General features: G+C 39.0%; 1 protein-coding gene across 50 annotated transcripts in view; it reads left to right on the top strand.

The window, feature by feature from the left end:
- hppy (MAP4K3-like protein hppy) overlaps positions 1–20,191 on the top strand; it is a 456,589-nt gene that overhangs the window by 394,817 nt on the left and 41,581 nt on the right. For 32 of the 50 annotated variants that reach the window (XM_073958030.1, XM_073958054.1, XM_073958051.1 and 29 more), the window contains exon 7: positions 7,143–7,212. In XM_073958030.1, the coding sequence (XP_073814131.1) occupies positions 7,143–7,212 (70 nt within the window). Of the gene's footprint in view, positions 1–7,142; positions 7,213–13,783; positions 13,877–20,191 lie in introns of all 50 variants that reach the window. The other 18 variants (XM_073958040.1, XM_073958036.1, XM_073958011.1 and 15 more) reach the window with 1 other exon arrangement.

Here is a 20,191-nt window from a genome sequence, read left to right as displayed (position 1 = left end):
GCCATGAGGACTTCAACATGGTGTCTCCTCATGACACCCGTGGACCACCTTCTGAGGAGACGAACATTTTACCGTTGCATCAGCACACCAGGATATTCCCGATACATCCAAAAGCTAGTCGAAAATCTCCCCCATCCAGGCACGTCAAGAAATATCTTCATGATCTAGAGAGACAGAGAGGTCCAAAAGTACTAACGAGAACCTCTAGATCAACGAGCTTATCAAATAGACTTGGACATCATCCACAATGAGACAATTGCGCAGGCAGTACAAAGCAAAAGAATGCCAACTGCGAAGACAAGCAATAGTGATTTTAGTCCAATTAAGATCCGGTGCAGTCGCCTCAATTTTTATTGGGTACGTTGCTGATTGGGACCACACAACACTCTGCAAAGGTTTAATTGTCCAGGAAGGAAGCAGTCAGTCTAAGTTGCAGAAATAGGATATACTAACGGACATAGTTGCATTGCAACAACAACAATCTGATGACCTTTGCTGCTCACAAATTTTACAGTGGTGTTTGTACTTGTTGTAAACTGGTACTTGGTACTGGTACTTGGCGACCAACAATCCATTGTGTTGAGAATAGATGGAGAGGAAAAGGGGAAACGATAATTTAGAAGGGAGGATAGTGGATACAACATACATACACATCCCCGAAGGGACACGGGTGATTTCTGTCATATCAATGAGTGCATGTTAGGCCGGGGCGATTTGAAAACCTTCGCGTTTCTGATTCCTGGGATTGAACTGAGCAAAAAAGTCCATGTAGTGAATATCTGGGTTTCTTACATTTTCAAATTTAACGGACATATCTTCTTTTTTCACAACGGATTTCTATTGATCCTTCTTCCTTTTAAAGGGGTGAAAAATGTCTTTCGAAGAAGTTACTACTTTTTTAAATCGGTTAACAAATGGCTTAGTTATAGTGGTTTAAGTCTGAAAACACCCACAAAAAAACTATAAATGAATTTCTCACAATTTTCAAAATAAATATTGAACAAAACAAAAAACATTATATTTTTGAAAATTATATGGGGGGTTTCAGACTTAAACCACTATAACTAAGCCATTTGTTAACCGATTTAAAAAAGTAGTAACTTCTTCGAAATACATTATTCACCCCTTTAAAAGGAAGAAGAATGGTTTCGCTGTTATATGCCAAAATATCCGAAAAACGCCAATAAAAAAACTTAAAGTCAAAATCGGGAGGCTCTATTTTCGCGGTAGACATATGGTCCAGTGGACTTTTTTGCTCAGTTCAATCCCAGGAATCAGAAACGCGAAGGGCCAATTGAGGTTTTTTCCTTCCACACAAATCGCCCCGGCCTAGTGCATGTCGATTCATATTAGCTCAATGATATGGACATTACTTTTATCGGCGAGTCCGAACGGTGTATCTTACGACACCAATTATGTCGCCAATTATGTTGCGCTCCCACCGTTGGAAAATATGATGTTTTAGCCCGGCCTAGGAATCGAACTCGGGGATACAGAGTGCAAGGTGGACGTGATTACCATTGCACCACGGTGGCACAGACGAACAAAATTGAGAAGAAATTAACCGAACTTATGTAAAACTAAAAAAAACCCCCTAAGGCTCTTGGAGTAACTTATCAGGGCAGTGGGTTCTATGGTAGATAAGTAAGAAAAAATAGAGATGCAGTCTCAAGGGCACCAAACAGCCTGTATAGTTTGTTCAGGACACTCGTTCATTTCAGACTCTTCATTGTCTTCGTAGAGCCTGCTGTACTCAGTGCTGTTATCCTCCCACTAGCATATCATAGATCTTGCCAGTACTAACCCCTTCAGCAATTCTGATCTGTAACTTCGTAAGTGGGAGTATATTTACGTCCTAAGGTTACCGAGCAGATTGACTTCAATACCTTACATCCAGCTTCGTTCTGCAAGGTCCATACGGTTTTCTCAAACTAGAACTTGGCGAGGTTGAGGAAGAAGCTGAGCGTTGACTTGTAGCTTAGAAAACTGAGGGCCCAAAACAGCTAGTTAATCAAATATCTCATTTCCCTTAACAATGCTGTACTCTGGTACCCAACAAAATTTAACAATTCTACCATAAGTTTCAAAACAGATCTGCCATTTTGAACAATTCTAAATTTTATGGCGAAGGACCCTAGCGCCTTTAGAGCAGCATAGTTATCCATATATGTATACCGTGATCACTATACCTGCAAAATCTGTTATTTCAAAAATCTCTAAATGTTTCAACAATGCAACAACTTCTGTCAGAAATCGATGCAGTCGCTAAGTTGGAATAAGCGTGTGCTGTGCATTTTTTACAGTACACACCAGCTCCTGTTCCTTCCCAACGGAGCAAATAGCTAGGCTATCCGAGATTGGTCCTGTACCCACTCATTCCACATATCTGGTATTATTACGACAACAGTCCAGATTTGTCTAAATGTAATCGCTTTCACCCCTTTATCCCAACCTGACTATCTACCCTGGAAGGACGGTGATATGCTTAATCCGTGACCAATGTCACATGGTTTTGGATCCCTTGTATGTTTGATCAAAATTCGTTTCAGACAATTTGAAGTCCGTTTGACCCTTTCAACATCGTAATATTTCTTCTAGACATACATAGATTAGGTTCGAGTACGGACTATCTCGATTCACTGCTTCGAATCGATAGAGCAGAAGTGCAGCATTTTATGTTCCGTTATGTTTCTAAAATAGCTGGTTGGCACCGTAACTAGCAAAAGGAATAACTCCCAATATTCGATCCTCCTGCAAGATCTGTTCATAATACATTTAGGTCCACCAGCCCTGTCACTGTTTTCAATATTAATTGAAGTGGCTTCACCAAACTTGTGCTCTTATCAAGAGCATCAATCTTCCCAATTTTCAAATTTAGGAAATTCTGGGTAATAAAATCGGGAGAAAAATCACAGAGAGGGTGAAGTAGTATGTCCATATGAAATCGCCCAATAGATCATGGATGGAAAATTTTGTAAAATAGTACTTTTTTCAAGAGATGTCACTGCTGAAGAAAAGTCTGAATTGCACCATATATTTCAATGAGGATGATATCTGAGTTGCAGAAACATTCACAGGATTCATGAAATGAGTAGAAGCATGTTTTCGTTAAACATTTTGACGCTTTATGGAAATTGATTTTTAGTGCCATTTAATTTAATTATAATTTTCATCTCTGTTATAGAGTCTAACTCCTTCAAACTTGTCCGTTAATTTTCAATCAATCCAGTGTAAATAACACATGAACATATTATAGTAGTATAATGTTAGTTATATACCACAAGTATGTATATGTGTGTATTGGGAGATTATTTTCAAAACTTTTCTTGTTCTCTCGTCGCTGCTGCTTCAGCTTTAGCTACCGCTCATATTGATGTCGATGACAAACAACATCAACGAACAACTTTTTTCCATGTTAGCTGTCGTCGTCATCGTTTGGTATGCTATGCCCGTTCTGTTGCTTTTCGTTGCCTGTAGATGTTGAGCTGATGATACAGATGAATGGTTAAATATGTCCCTAATGGATTTTTCTCATACTTTGTCGATTGGTATTAACAACAAAAGCAACAACACCAACAACCATACCAGCAATAAGAAAAATAACCAGCAACATAAGTTTGAAAATTAACATCAGGCAGAACATCGACGCTGTTTTTTTGTTCGACATTGGAAAAAAGTTGTCAAAACCAAACTATTCTCCACAGCACTGATGATGTTCTGATGAAATTATGTTTTAAAACTCTGAATTGTTGTTTAATGATTACGAAAAACTAATTACATTTAACCCTTTCCTTCTGCGATGGAAACAAGTGAGAGGGACTCAGGACAGGCAAAAAAAACTTGCTTCGGAAAGAGAAATTAAGTATTGCGAAGATGTCCTTTACGCTATGGGAGATTGTCATATTCTTTCATAGGTCCTTCTGTTTTCTAGTAACGCTGTAGTCTCCCGGCTCTGTGTTGGTAAACGTACCTTTTCTTGATTCGAAAGGAAACTTCTTCATCGGAGAATAGCGACTAGACAGATATCGATTCATCTGTGAATACCTGCGAATACCAGTATTTTTGTTGGTGTTGTTGTAACTGCATATAATAGATTGATTGTATGGTCGTTTCCTGCCTTATACGACTTTGGCTCACGTCTAGGAATGTGGCTGCTGCGATGGATTGTAACCACAAAGCTACTGGAGTTAGTTGAGTAGCGTTGGCAGGACAAATGTTGTGGTGTGCGGACCACGTACGTAGTTGAGCCAAAACTAATCTGGTTTGTCGTGTCAGCAGATGTTCTTCAGCTATGGTAGATTGGGGATGTACACCGAGGACCGCCATCACATTTTAGTTGTTTATGGCATCTTCGACTGCATCCGTATGAATGCAATCCATACCTGCTTAATAGGCTTGCTTGCTCTAGAGGTTCTTCTCTTATATCTAGGTCATGAAAATCCCTTCCAACATGCCCACTCAGCGAACAAGTATTGTAACGAGAACATGTCATTGTGTTTCCGTATTAGAAGAATCTACGTCTCCTCATGCAGATGGTCTACTGATGACACAAGGAGACTCCCTGTTGCAGTTATCAGTTAGCGGAACACACTAGCGGCGCATAGAGTACTACAGACCAACCAATCGCGTTATATGTCGTCAACATGGTTTCTTTGTCTGCACCCCAAGGCTGCTGGCTAGGGACTTGAGGACCTTGTTCCTACATTTCAGCTTTTCGCAGACAGCTGTGGCATGCGCGGACGACATAAACATATTATTGAGTGTGACCCCTAGAATTTTAGTGTTGTTTGTGGCAGGAATTCTGCTACCATCGACCATGACATTCAACTCTGTTTTCACCTCTGCCGTCCATGTGGTGAACAGAGTGGCAGTAGATTTCGTGGCGGATATTTGAAAAAAAGTAGTAAGATCAGTCAGAAGGTAGTCTGGTCGATGTCCTCAAACAACGTGGAGTTTTAAAGGTTTTTGATAAGTCAAGCGCCACCATCACTGTTCTATCACACGGCTTGCTCTGCTCTATTAGTCCTCGACTATATGTGTGGAGATGGTATGCATCGCTGTTGTTGTATTGTGCTACTTACGAAACCCATGTTGATGATCGGCAACTGGCGGGCCTAACACTGTGGGATGATTTAGCGCCCATTATCCAGACTTCGGACACGATGTGGATTGCTAGTGTCAGGTTAAGAACTTTGGTGAGATACTCAACTCCCGATTCATACAGCTGTTTCGGTATTACCATGGAGATAGGGCCCAACGCTTTGGATAATTTAACGTTCCTGAACTCATTCGCAACATTATCCATTGTAAATCGTGTTGGTTCCTTTTCGGCAGAAATATATCAAATGCGATATCAAATATTCACTAAGCCCTGTCACTCCCGGGGTTGCCCACAATTCACTTATTCCGGCTCCAATGTTGCAATTCTTTAGATAATCTATCCACTTGTTCTGCTTATGCTCACCGACAAACATATTAACTTCAAGTGTCAGCTTCCTAACTTTTGGGTCACTAGGATTGGTTCGACGAAGCTCATCATGGTCATTCGCTAGTCCCGCCGCCCCTGTTGGGAAATTTGGTCTCACTTCGGGTGTTCGACCAGCCAGTATATAGCGAACGGCTGCCTTTCTGCTACCCAAACATATGAAGGTTTGGGCAGTTCTATGAGGCTGTGGTTGGTGAACTCTTTGAAACTAAGCCATTTGGCTTCTCCCATGATTGATGAAAGTGCGGCGTTCAGAGGTGAAAAAGTCGAGTGGTCTGCTGATGGGGACGATTATAGGATGATGGTCTGACCCAAGAGAAATGACTGGTTGCCAAGTAACGTCATTTGTTAAACCAGATGACACGATGTTATACCTAACGAACTATGACACGCACACTCCGCTATTTCTAGTAGGATAGCCCTCATTAAACGCGAACTATGAGTAACTATGTTACTCTCTGGGAGTGGCATCCTCATTGACCGTTCAAAACGTGGACCTATCAATGTGCTCAGACCGGGTTATGTCCCTCTGGGTATTGCCTAGAACCGAATGCCACAACACTTTAAGGCTCAAGCAAAGTATCTCTGTATTACACAGACTGGTGCAATAGGAAAGCTAGTCCCCTACCTCCAGTTCTGGTGCGACCCTTCCTCAGCACGTTGTAACCATCACAAAGCTGCAGTTGTTGTTGTTGAGCTTGGTTTCCTGCGCAGCCGCGACGATGATATTATTCCGACTCTTAAAGTCCAAATTTTCCTCAATCTTACCTCGGGGTACATTGCAATAAAATTGCAAAAAGATGCATTTTCAGGGATTGGAAAAACAACGGCCGTGTTTAAATGCTGCGTGCGCGACTGCTGTTGGGGGAGACTGCGGAGGTGTCGCATAATCTGACGATGACGACTCACTGGGGGCTGTGTTTTTTGCGATTTTAAGATTGCCAACGTTTGAGTACAATCGGAATATGTTAACACGTGCCACTGGGGCCTCAAAGCCGCTGGGTAAACTCGTTACGAGAACCCTCTACCGTGGGACTATGTATATTCTTCTTACTACAATATGAGTCACTATTTCGATCTTACCTCGGAGTCCATTACAATTAAATTGCAAAAATGATGCATTTCCAGGGATCGAAACATCAACGACCGGTGATATGTGCTGCGTGTGTTATTGCTGTTGGGTAACTGCGGGATAGTCTCGTATTCTTTTTTTTTACACTGATTTAGTGAGGTTCAGGCCCAATTCGGTGTCAAAGCACCCACCGCCGTGTGATTGTTTTGCTGATAGTGGTTTTCTACTCCGTCGTGACATTTTCCCGTCGTACATTTTTCCAAGAAAACATATTTTAATCTTAAATCGCATATCGCAATTTTATAACAAGTTTCAGAATATATGGGGACTTTTGGGAAGATTGACATATTTATGTTTACTAATTATCATAAATATGTACAATTGTTTAGTAACTTAATTTTTAAATTTTCATTCAACACGACGTTTTCGACTTTACCCTAAAAATTAATTGAAGAACATTTTAATGAAGATTTGGCAAATTAATTACTTTAGTTTTAAAATGTGTAATTGATGTCGATTTACATTTGTATTCTGTGTTGATGCTGATGTTGTAGTAATTTATTTTCCCTCCTCCTTCTCTTTCAGGCATGACAACAACCAGTTCACCATGGAGCAATGAACGTTCATCTAGTCCTGAAACATTACCAAGTGACATGTAAGTATTCGATGTTAATTTGGCTTGTGTTCTTTTTGCTTTCCTTTCCCCCGTTCTATATTTCTTTCTCTATCTCTGTCTATATGTCTATCTATCAATCTTATACTTTACTCTTTACTCTCTATCCACCATTTCATACGGAAACTATGTAACAACAACCATTCCTCCATCCATACTTTAGATGTAAAACTTTAATTTACCTCAAATCTAATGGATTTTTGCATCAAACATTCATTATGTTGTTGTGCTGCTGTTGCTGCATTTTACATTTACATGGGTGTGTGGATGTATGTGTTATATTTTGTGTGAATGTGTGTGTGTATGGTTTGTGCTTATGTTGTGAGTAGGGAAGGATTGATTGTGGATCTAAGCCAACAATGAAATCACCCTACCCTCCAACATTGTTAACTACGGCTAAAGCTTTGTTGAATCTTTCCCCTTTCCTTCCTTTCTCTCTTTCTTTACTTCTCATGCTATTTCAACATATTGCCTATGTTCGTTTACCTCCTACCTTTTTTCATACAAAATATACAATATACAATATTTGTATTTTTTCGATGCAAATATTTTATTTTTGAATCCAAACGCCAGGCAACCGACCCCCTTTACATGGAGGGTGCGTGCTTCTCATGGTTTAGTGTGCTTTATCTCTCATTGTGCCTGCCACCAACCACGGCTTTGCTGCGTGCGTGGCTTTGTTTTAACATTTTGCAGTTTGTCGTGATAATGCATCACTGCAAGCATTGCTACCATTTAACAGATTTAATTCTTTTATCCATATCATCGAGGACATTGACAACTACATTTGAAATTTTTATTACTGTATCGAAAGTGGAAAGGACAATTGGCATTGATTGCAATTTCCAATTCCAAATAGCAGCTATTCGATTTTGATGATATGTAGTGGTAACTTATATAAGGTTAATCTAAAAAAAAATAGTTTGATGTGAAAAAGCTAATGTCAAATATCGGCATGCTGTGCAAACTGAAAATATATTATCCGTCTATTGAATTAAAACTACCAGCCACCACATTCTATGAATTGACATGAAATCGTTAAAACACAAATTCGGTTATAACAATTTTATAATTGGTACAAAATATTGATTTGTCTTATTCGCTGAAATCCCTAAAGGGGATATTTTGTGGGCTATAGGCTTTTTATAGAAAACATGTTATGTTACGTTATGTTACGTTATGTGGAAAGTTGGAGGGGTTTTAGAAAAACGTCATCTATGTATTTCTGGAGGAATTTGTTGCTTGGCGCTTAATATTTTAATACCCAGTTTTATCAGAAGAATATTTTTTAATCCCATTAAATGACCGACTTATAAAGAATACATTTTTATACCCTCAGCATTTATGCTAATGAGTTATATACACTTTCATACGGGCAAAATGTGCCTCATCGAAATAATGGTTTTAGACCCCAAGTATGTTTGGACGAAATGTGTTTCAGACAATTTGGAGTCGATTGAGCAATGTCCGTCCGTCTGTCTGGCTGGAGCGCACGATAACTCTCGAACGGATGAACCGATTCGATTCAAAATTTGGCTGTCGTAATATTTTGCTCAAACTTAGTTTAAGTTCGAAGATGGGCTATATTGGTCCACTCCTTCCGGTACCTCCCACACAAAAGTTCGAAAATGTTCGGAAAATTTGTCCGCACGATAACTCTTGCAGGGAGTAACCGAGTTGGTCCATACTTTGCCCATCGTAAAATGTGTACCAAACTTAGATAATGTTTCAATATAGAATCAATCGGCCCACTCCTTCGGGTACCTCCCACACAAAATTTCGGAAAAGTTCAGTTTAGGGCCATCTCTCGAATCGCTCTGATTTTTGTTTTAGCAACTTATATTCACTACCTCCATACGACGGTACAAGTTTCATTAGGGGCAAGTCCATACTTCCTGAGAAAATAGCCTGAAAGTTGCAAAAAACCCCTATGACACCGTGTGAGGTGGTTGGAGCGCAAGACAAGTCTAGAACGGATCTGCCGATTCGGTCCAAAATTTGGCCTTAGTTATATTTTGTCCAAACATTGTTTAAGTTTGAAGATAAGCCATATCGGTCCACTCCTTCTGGTACCTCCCCCACAAAAGTTCAAAAATGTTCGGAAAATTTGTTCATATTTTAACTCTTGAAGGAAGTGGCCGAATTGGTCCACACTTTACATATCCTAATATATCTACTACATATAGATCAGGTTCAAATATGGACTATATTTGTCCACTCCATCCGGTACCTCCCACACAAAATCTCGGATAAGTTCACTTTAAGACCTGATATCGAATCACTTTAATTTTTGTTGAAGCAACTTGCATTCGCTGCCTCAATTACGATGGTAAAAGTTTTTTTCAGGGGCAAGAACATACTTCTTGTGCAAACAGCCCGAAGTGTGTAAAAACCCCCTATGGCACCATATGTAGTGGCTGGAGATCCACTTTCATAATGGTCAATGTAGATCCACTTCTTTTAGTATCTCCTCCGCAAAACTTTTGATCTCTAATCCTAATGAAAATTTTTGTCGGTGCAATTTCCCAACATTTTTAAAAACCCCTAAATACATACGTTTTTTTTTTTTTTTTTGGGACAAAATTGTTTCAATATATACAGGCTGAGGGTATATCTCTGTCGGCAAAGCCGACTGATACTTTTTACTTGTTGTAGTATATTTATACCCACAGTCTTTAGACTAACGGGGATATATACACTTTCATACGGCCAAAATGTGCCTCATCGAAATAATAGTTTTAAACCACTAGTATGTTTGGGCGAAATCCGTTTCAAACAATTCGGAGTCGATTTCTGGGAGACATAAATCATGTTAGAATATAGACTATATATCATTGGTGCCCAAAATAAATGAGAGAAAATTGATGGGAGAGTAATGTCCCTTTGTTAAACAACGGCTGACATAGCTCTCATTTGGATTTGTTATTCTCTCTTGGTACGGCAACTCCTTTGGGTACCTCCCACACAAAATTCTGGAAAAGTGCAGTTTAAGAGCTGCTCACGAATTGCTTTGATTTTTCTTGTAACAACATGTATTCGCTGCCTCCATTACGACGGTACAAGTTTTTCAGGGGCAAATCCATACTTCCTGAGAAAATGGCCTGAAAGGTGTAAAAACCCTCTTTGGCACCATATGTGGTGGTTGGAGTGCACGACAACTCTCGAACGGATGTTCTGATTTGGTCCACAATTTGACTTTCGTAATATTTTGTCCAAATTTAGTTTAAGTTCGATGATGAGCCATATCAGTCCACAACTTCAGGTACCTGCCCCACAAAAGTTCAAACCTTTCGCTAAAATTGTACGCACGATAATTCTCAAGGCAGCAACCGAGTTGGTCCATACTTTTCACATCGTAATATTTCTGCGAATCTTAGATAAAGTTCGAATATAGACTATATCGGTCCACTCCTCCACCACAACATTTCAACATTTTTGTTTAGGTGCAGTTTTTGGTCAGTTCGAAGATCCTTTGGAAATGTATATCTATGTGACTGCTTGTGGTCCTGTTTTCAGCAATATTTTGTTTATCGTGGGGCAAGTCCATGCTTCCTGACATAGTGGTCCAAGACTTCTAAGTTATACGGTTACCAACTGAGAAAAATGGACTGAGACTGGAGTGAAACGACTCCCATGACTCATAGAAAGATATGACTCCCAAAATAAGATCCACTTCCAAAATGGACTATGGTGATGCATTCCTTCAGGTTAATCCTCTGCAACACTTTTGGGCTTTAATCCAAATATATGTTTCTTTGGCAAGAATTTCGGCGATTTTTATACCCTCATATTTGGGACGTACGCAGGTTGATTTGTAAGGGAGACTGGTGTTTATATGATAATCGAGTAATTATTGTTGGCTCGATGGCAGTCTTGTTGTTGTAGTTGAATTGGTGGTAATCGGGTTGTTGATGTCGACTTGATGACAATCGGATGTTTGCTGTCGGCTCCATATAAGTCAGTGATCGGGTTGATATAATGAGCTCGATGGTAATAGGGTGGTTAATGTCGGTCGGCTCGATGACAATCGGGTGGTTGCTGGCGGCTCCATGGTGATTGCGTTGATATGGCCGGCCCGACGATAGTCAGGTAGTTGCTGTCGGCTAGGTGGTGTACCTCGGTGATTGCGTTGATCCATGGTGATTGCGTAGATATGGCCGGCCCGACGATAGACAGGTAGTTGCTGTCGGCTAGGTGGTGTACCTCGGCTCGGTGATAATCGGATATGTGCCTCGGTTCTGAAGTATTCGGATACTCTCGGCTTGGAGATAATCGGGTGAGGAGCTCGGCTCTTTGGTATTCGGGTTGCTGTCGGGGAAGAGATCGGTTAGCGGGAGCTGGCTAAGAGCAAGTGCAGGGAGATTGCTAAATGCATTGAGCTTGCTAAGCGCACGGAGATTGCTAAGAGCAGGTAGTTAGAGCATTGTAAGAGCTGGGATCGTGCTGGGCGCATGATCGAAGATTTGACTGACTAGTACCAGCTACCGGGACTACGGAAGAGCCACACGTCTATTTCACTCGCACTTAGTCTGCGGCATTCTACAACTTCGGTGGAAAAACCAGAATGTAAATTCGGACAATGAAGCGAAGTGAATGAGAACTATTTGCCATACACTTGCATCGAACGTATGATATGCTAAATAGAGGTCGGATGAAGGTAAATCTAAGAATATTAATGTACCACGTTACATCTTTACTATGCCCGCAAGAATCTTAACCGGCATTCTTTGCAAGAATTTTAAAATATGTTTCATAGTCCAGTTAAAATAGAAATAGCAAAAATTCTTACAAAAATAAATTTTGGTGGAAAGCTAGGGTTTGCCATTAGAAGTAACGTCCTCAAAGTCCCCAACGATCCCATGTATGCAAACGAAGTTATTCAGATGAAAGGTAATTTTTTGGAGGCCTTATTCAGTTTTTTTATTTTTCTCAAAAACGGCAAGACCTATCAGAAATCGACTAAAGTAAAAGTTGTAGGCTTAAAAAATGTCTACAAGAATGATCTTTATGACTTTCCAATAGGAGTCACCTGAGATATAGTGATATAAGTGTGAAATTACACATGTGAAGAAGTAAACCGCCTTAGAACATAATGAGGCGGACCGATTAAAAGAACAACGTCATATGTTAGGTATTTCCATAAGCTTTCAAACGATACCCACTTTGCAGTAATCGGTTCAGTGGAACCGGGTCTAACCCGGTTTTAAATCTGACCTTTCGGGTTAAATAACCGGCGAACCGGATCCGCCGCCCATGAAAATTATACATTTCCGTAATCAGCGCAACAAACCCTACCTATTGACAAAAATTCAAAAAAAATTGGAGAGTTCCCATTGGGCTTTAGATTACAGGGGTTGGTAAAATGGGTTATTTTTGCATAAAATCACTCTAACATGGAATGACTCTACTAAACACGCTCCGAACCGGTTACTCCGGTTATTTTAGCCGTCTCACCTGAGTACGTGCGTATTTCCCTTATAAGTGCATATTAATGATGTGTTTTTTAGAACCGCCATTCTTGTAGAAAATTTCTGTCTACAATATTTGCTCTAGACACTTTTTGATTAGACCCACCGTTTTCAAGAAAATCCGAAAACGTAAAAAATTTTGACCTTTGACTACGAAAATGTTGACTTTGGACCACGAATAACTGTGTTTGCACACATGGGACCGGTGGGGACTTTTAGGACATTGCTTCTTACCTCATCTTCAAGGTCAAAATCGTCAAGGTCAAATTTCCCTTATAATTTGTTCTCGGATTTTAGGCTACAGATATCAAACCGTTCAGAAACAACCACCTGATCGGTTTGATATCTGTTGCCTAAAATCCGAGAACAAATTATAAGGGAAATTTGACCTTTACGATTTTGACCTTCAAGATGAGGTTGAATGGATTTTATGTGTTCACAATTATTATTCTTTAAGTCGAGAGCTACAACTTTGCTTCAACGAGTAAACTCAAAATACTCAGCGATTTAGAAGATATGAGCCCCCACAAAATGTTCCCTTTTGACATCAATGCCTCAGGCCTTTGTGGGCCCATAACCGCGAAAGTTGAAGTGATTGCCGGGACACGTGTTTTCTAATTTTTGGTATTCTATCACGCTGTGGTGTCAGAATATGGTTAATAATTTTCGTGTTGCATAGTGTTATTCACATTTATGGTTCACATAAGATTCACACAGTTTTATTATATTTTCGACTTTTACCACTTTTTGACTGTCGGAAGTTTTAAATATCGTCATACAGATAATCTCTGGTCCCACAAACGGTGTTTGAACAATCCATAGAGCGAAGGCATGTTCCCTTCAGAAATTTCAAAGACAAAAACCATTTCAATTACGAAACAAATTCATATTCATTCACCTTAGCTTTTTGCTTTTCAGCTGATCATTCATTATTGTCAACGGTTGTGGCCACATACATAACCATTCCAAGTCAATCACTTTACATTGTTGCTGTTTCATTGCATTTTGAATTTTGTTCTCATTTTTAAACATTTTTCTTATACATAGATATTTTTGTTTCATTTTTATTGTCTTTCTTTTTATAGTCCTGTTTTAATACAACACCAACAACAACAATTTGAACAACAAAAACGTAGACAAAAACTTACCGGAACCTTAATTATGAACATGTCCTTAAGGTCAGAACTGGCAAGAGTAAAGTAGAAACTTCAAACAACCAACCAACATTGAATGCAACAACTCTGCAAACATCTTGTTCCGGGGTTTTTGTTCTTCCTTTCTTTCTTCCTTTCGGAAAGTTTGCAGAGTTTTCTTTCTTGCTTTCTTTTGTTTTATTTTTGTGTTTCTTGGTTAGATTTTTATCGTTAACTTGGTTATGTCTTTTGATGGACTCAAAGTTCCGTAAATAGCTTTTGAATGCAAGCCGAGTAACATCCACTAACCAAACAATCAGCTTCAACTAACAACGAAAGAGCAAGCAGCCAATCCATTGTTACTTTCTTCTTCCTTTCTTTCTTTGTTATTTTCTACTAACACAATACACGAATGCAACAACAAAGTTAGCTTCCGTTCGATATGTTGCTACTCGACTAACCTAAGGCCAAGAGGCTGCCAATGCTGCGTAGAGGTTGTGGTAAAAAAAGCTGCTGCAAATTGCGCTATTTATAAATACATATTTTTAAGAACGGTTTCTTCGATTTCCAAATAAAATTTGGTATTCAATTTTTATTGTGATATTTTTCTACCAACTCCCTAAATGTAAATGTTATTCGAGGTATGTTTAAGCTCCAGATTACTGCATCGTAATTAACACGTTAAATAATTCACTTTAATTATCTGCGGTCTTTAAATTAAAACCTCTTTTTTTGAAAGCCTCCTGAGATAACGGACCAAAATCGTAAAAAAGCCTTGCCGCTACCAGCTAAAATTAAAATGACTAATCGGCACGATCACTTAGGAAGTGAGTAACCGATTTTGCTGAAATTTTGCACATTGTAAAACTTCTTCCAAACATACATCAGGTTCCAAAAAAGTCTACATATATCAACAACACCTTCGTGTACATCCCTTACAAAAGTTCAAAGTTTTCGCTTAAGTGCAGTTCATGGATTGCTCGAGGATCGTTGTGAAATTTGTACCGAAGGTACTCCTTGTGGCCCTCTTTACGGTCTTATAGTGTTTTTCGTGGGCAGGACATAATGGTTCAAAAGTTCTAACAAATCCTACAACAGCCAACTAAAACAGCTGGTGGGCACGATTACTATCGAAAGGATTGACTATCATTTGTCCAATCATTGTACATCGTAATATATACCTCTCTAACTTTAATCAAGTTCGAAGATAGACTATATCGGGAAACTCCTAGTACCTCCCTCACCAAAACCCAATTTTTTTCGCTCAGGTGCAGTTTAGGCCAGTTCTAGGATTATTTTAAAATTTTCAGAAGATAATCCTTGTGATTCTGACTACCATATATTTTTTCGTAGGCAAGTCCATGCATTCAAACTTTATAACCCATTAGCCCCAAAAATTCCAATCCAATTTGACGCCACTTCTCGGATCGCGTTGAAATAGCCGTAGTCGTTGGAAGCAATTATTTTCTAAGATATCCGCCCCAAAATGTCCCAATATTTAGAGTCACTCTTTCATATAGTTCTCACACTAAAGTTTTTAAAAGGGGTTCCATGCTCGTTGTCGACTTCGTATCGGATAAAGGGTGAACATCGGGACCAAGGTCGACTACACAAATAATACTTGTATTAGTCGAAAAAATGGCCTCATGACCACCGTCTGAACGGGCACAACACATAAAAATTATTATTGGCCTTATGACCAATGACGCTTCACAGAACTGCCAGAGAACTTCTGATATTTAAGTCAGAAGAGGTTTTTATCTGAAAACCATCACTGGTGTAATCGCTCGTTATCACCTACTGTCCGAATACTCGAAGGCGGTGGACCAGCATTTGAGAGTGACTGTGCGGAAACATCTTGATGAAAGTCGAGTACCTTACCAACATTAACACCCTGTCGATAGCCAGCCACATTATTACTGAAGTCTAGAAAATGGACATGGTGGCTACTAAACCCAAGCCAAGGACATAACCAGAGGCGTACAGACCGATTCTATCTTAGTAGGCAAAGACCATTGCAGATATTCTGCTCCACAGCATAATTGAAGGCAATTCAGTACACGATTGTCAGCAATTGAAGACGTTCAGCCTCGTTTGGAACGTTGTATAATAAATTATATAAATAAAAAAAAACACAGGAAAAAAGTGTTGTCACGGCGTGTTAGCGTTCAGAGCCAAACTCGTAACTTTCAAAGGCAGCGCTAAGCGTTTGTCATGAAAGCACAACTAGATGGGAAAATCCTCATTGTTGTTGTAAAATACAAAAAAAAAACAAAAATGCATTTGAAAGAAGAAAAGTTCGAGGACATCGATGCCGCTCCACATCCGATATGTCTGAAGAGTCTTTACCGAAGACGAAACATGCATGTCACATAGTGGTGGGTGTGTGGGTTCGAATCGTCGGCTTTCCTTTTTCACTTGCATAATAGATCATAAAGCTCTATTAAATAAAAAAAATCAAAAAATTAATCTTAAAAAATGATCTTCGCCTAAAAAGGCAAAAATTTTCAAATAAATAAAATCAGCTGAGCCAGGCTGGGGTTTGAACCCACGTCCTTGAAAAACACAGGAAAAAAGTGTTGTCACGGCGTGTTAGCGTTCAGAGCCCAACTCGTAACTTTCAAAGGCAGCGCTAAGCGTTTGTCATGAAAGCACAACTAGATGGGAAAATCCTCATTGTTGTTGTAAAATACAAAAAAAAAAAAAACAAAAATGCATTTGAAAGAAGAAAAGTTCGAGGACATCGAAGCCACTCCACATCCTATATGTCTGAAGAGTCTTTACCGAAGACGAAACATGCATGTCACATAGTGGTGGGTGTGTGGGTTCGAATCGTCGGCTTTCCTTTTTCACTTGCATAATAGATCATAAAGCTCGATTAAATAAAAAAAAATCAAAAAATTAATCTTAAAAAATGATCTTCGCCTAAAAAGGCAAACATTTTCAAATAAATAAACCTTGTTGACCTCTTACAAAGCAATAGGGGCCGGTCTGTGTTAAGCTATGCGGAACCAGCGTGGTATGCAAATGTTAGCGCTACGCAGTGAAGAATGTCCAAACCTGCCAGAAAGCCGCCCTGAGGACTGCAACAGGGCGCCTCCTCATGGCAGCAGTGCATCTTTTTAATGAGGTTTTACCTGTTTGGTTGTTATCGCCGTGAGCATTCCTGTAACGATTTAATGGACAAGCTTCCCCACCCAAGCATTTCAGGAGAGATCTTCATGATCTAAAGAGATGTCCAGAGGCACAAACTATAACCCCTAGGCTTGGACAACATTCACACTGATGCAGTTGCGTAGGCATTTCAAAGATCCAGTGGAGATTACATCCCATCCATTGTACCAGAACAACGACAGCTGCCAAGACAAACACGAGTTTTAGCCCAATTAAGATTCGTACGACGCAACCGCTTCAATTCATATTTGACCTGAATTGATAGGACGAAACGTAAGACATGTCCTGCATGTGGATGATCTAAAGAGAAATGTCCAAAGATATAAACGAGAACCTCTAGACCAACGAGCCTATCAGGCAGGCTTGGATTAAAGGTGTGCGATTGTCGTATTCGTGGCGAATACACGACACAACAACAAATACGTACATAAACAACAACAACAACATTTTAGCCACGACTAAGTACTAAACCCTTTAGTTTTGTTGTGTCGTGTTTTCTAGTGCCGCAAACAAGGCCATCGCCCACCTCTAGCTCGAATAGCATTCACACTGATGCATTCGCGCAGGCAGTACAGATATACAGTGTGAATGCCGTACTTGGGGATCACCCCCATCCATAGCAGCTGAAGAAAGCCAGCCGCCAAGGCAGACACAAGTGGTTTTAGGGCAGTTAATATTCGGGCGATACATCCGCCTCAATGCGTATTGGGCCCGAATCGATACGATACCCAACACATGCCTCGCATGTGAATTGGGACCACACGATACGCTGCATTTATTGCATTTATATGACCAGCTAACCCCACTCTCTCCTGATTCTTTATGGACACAACCAGTCCAGGTTGTAGAATTTTCGAGTCTGGATACCGAGGAACCAGAACCTGATAACTCAAAATAATACACGAACGAACATATGTGCGCTGCTACAACAACAACCGCCTCTAGAATACGGGTGATTGCGCACTGTCAACATATAAGACGAGCTGAAAGCTGATTGCTCACATAATATGTCCATGTCAGGGCATAGCTAATACAGCAGGTGGTACATGCTTCGAAGAATATTTCTCGCAAGTATTGCCTTCTATTTTTGTGCAGCTACCCATGTCTTGAAAAGTGTGATTTTTGTATAGCCGGTTCGTTTTTAAATTATCTCACATCCATTTTCGTCATATAATTTCCACGTTTTTACCTTAAGAAAACATAAAAAGTTAAGATTTAAACCGTCTCAAGTTTGCGATCTGAACACAGCTCTCAAAATCTGCAATGCAAATGGCTTAAAACCACCTTCATCAAACTATATAAAACTGCAGGTTGTCCAATCGTTTAGCAAACTTTATGTGTTGTATGTCTTTGTGATAAAATTTATTTGGTTGGTGAGCGGGTGATGATGGTGGTGGTGGCTTAATGTTGTTATTTGTCTGATTAACAAGGACAAAGTTGGATGGATGCACAACTTTTGTCATATGCAATCGCCCTCAGCTTGAGCCAGTCAACCAACACAGGATAAAGTTAATATTCTGTCATAACTTTTATCATCACCCGCGCAACAACAACAATCTGCTACGGCATGCAACTACTGGCGAACGTCCTGGCTGCCAGGCATATTGTCAGTGAAATACTTTAGTTATGGTGGATTTTTTTTGTATGCGGTTTTATCTTCATCCTGAATACTGGCATAAAGTGCTCAACTTGTGCCTTGTTTCACTAATAGGCTGCCAAGTTTAATTTAACATTTTGCGAAAGAATTTTTTTTATCCCTGAAACTTAGTTTTTCGCAGAACCCTTCTTGTTTTTATATGTTTATAAATTTTACATGTGTTTCCACCATGTTATCTCCCTCTTGGCCCTCTGGGTATTATTAATTTAAGTAATTTCGTTTGGAATTTAATTTTACAGGGGATTTATCCGTTACATTCTTTTGATTTCTTTTGTATTGTCTATCCCATGGTCATGCATTTATGACCCTGTGTGTCTACATGGCGATTGTTTCATTTTTCTTTATCTGTCTAAAGTGTTTTTCGTTTGCTCGCGTGTTCGTTTCTATGTTGTTGATGATGTTTTCCCAGCTCCTCCTGCAACACAATCATAAATCAATTTATGTTTTCCTTCTCGTATTACTTAGCTGCCTGCCTGCCTGGCACTTTACTTTTGTTTTCTTTCATTTTTTTTATTTTCTTCACAAACAAGGATATCTTATTTCTGTTGCAGACACCATCTCTTTTTGATGAAGGAGTTGGATTTCACTTGTTCTTGTTTTTCTCCTTTTACTATTACCAACAGCATTTTTCCATTTTCTTGATGCTTCAAGCTAGGATTTTGTGTTTTCAAAGAATTGAAACTTAATGTCAGCAAATATGTCAAATGTTCACAGTTTGGAAAACATTTTTGAAATGCAAGAAAAAAAAATAATAATGAAAAAGTTTGCAGACAGTGTCAATGCTGGTGGTAATAAAAACTATGAAAAAAAGAAGTCCTTATCAATGCCGCCGCCACGTGTAGTAAGAGGCATCAATGATAACTTCATTTTAAAAATTATGTTGGCATTGTTATTGTTATTATGATATCACATGTCTCAAACAGTATGATGTTTTTTGAGAAATTGAACATTTCGTTGAAAGAAGACGATGTCGTTTGAAATACAAACCAACTTATTTAGTGTGAGATGTTTTTTTGACTTGGAATTTATTAAATGAAATTTTTTAAATTTTGAAATATTTTGATATACACCTTTTCAGATGTAATTCGAATATTTTAATTGTAATTCGTGAATTCTGTTTGTAATTCGATAATTTCATTTGTAATTCGAATTATTTCACTTGTAATTCGCATTATTCAATATGTAATTCAAATTTTTCCATGTGTAAGTCGAATTATTCTATTATTAATTCGAATTATTTTATTTATAATTAGTAATTCGAATTATTTTATTTGAAATTCATATTATTCAATTTATTATTCGAATCATTTTATTTGTATTTTTATTTATTTATTTATTTATTTTTTTTTTTTTTTTGTTTCGAATTTCAAATAAGGTACTTCGAATTACAAATGGAATAATTCGTATTACAAATGGAATAATTCGAATTTCAAATAAAATAATTAGAATTACAAATGGAATAATTCGAATAAACAAGTCAAAAAGTGTCAGTCGGCTTTGCCGACAGATGTATACCCTCAGCCAATGTG

The sequence above is a fragment of the Musca autumnalis genome, unplaced genomic scaffold (genome assembly GCF_047663935.1).
Source record: "Musca autumnalis isolate F117 unplaced genomic scaffold, ASM4766393v1 scaffold_5, whole genome shotgun sequence".
Classification (NCBI taxonomy): Eukaryota; Metazoa; Arthropoda; class Insecta; order Diptera; family Muscidae; genus Musca; species Musca autumnalis.
The sequence above is the reverse complement of the archived record's forward strand: the minus strand, read 5'-3'. Positions and strand labels throughout refer to the sequence as shown.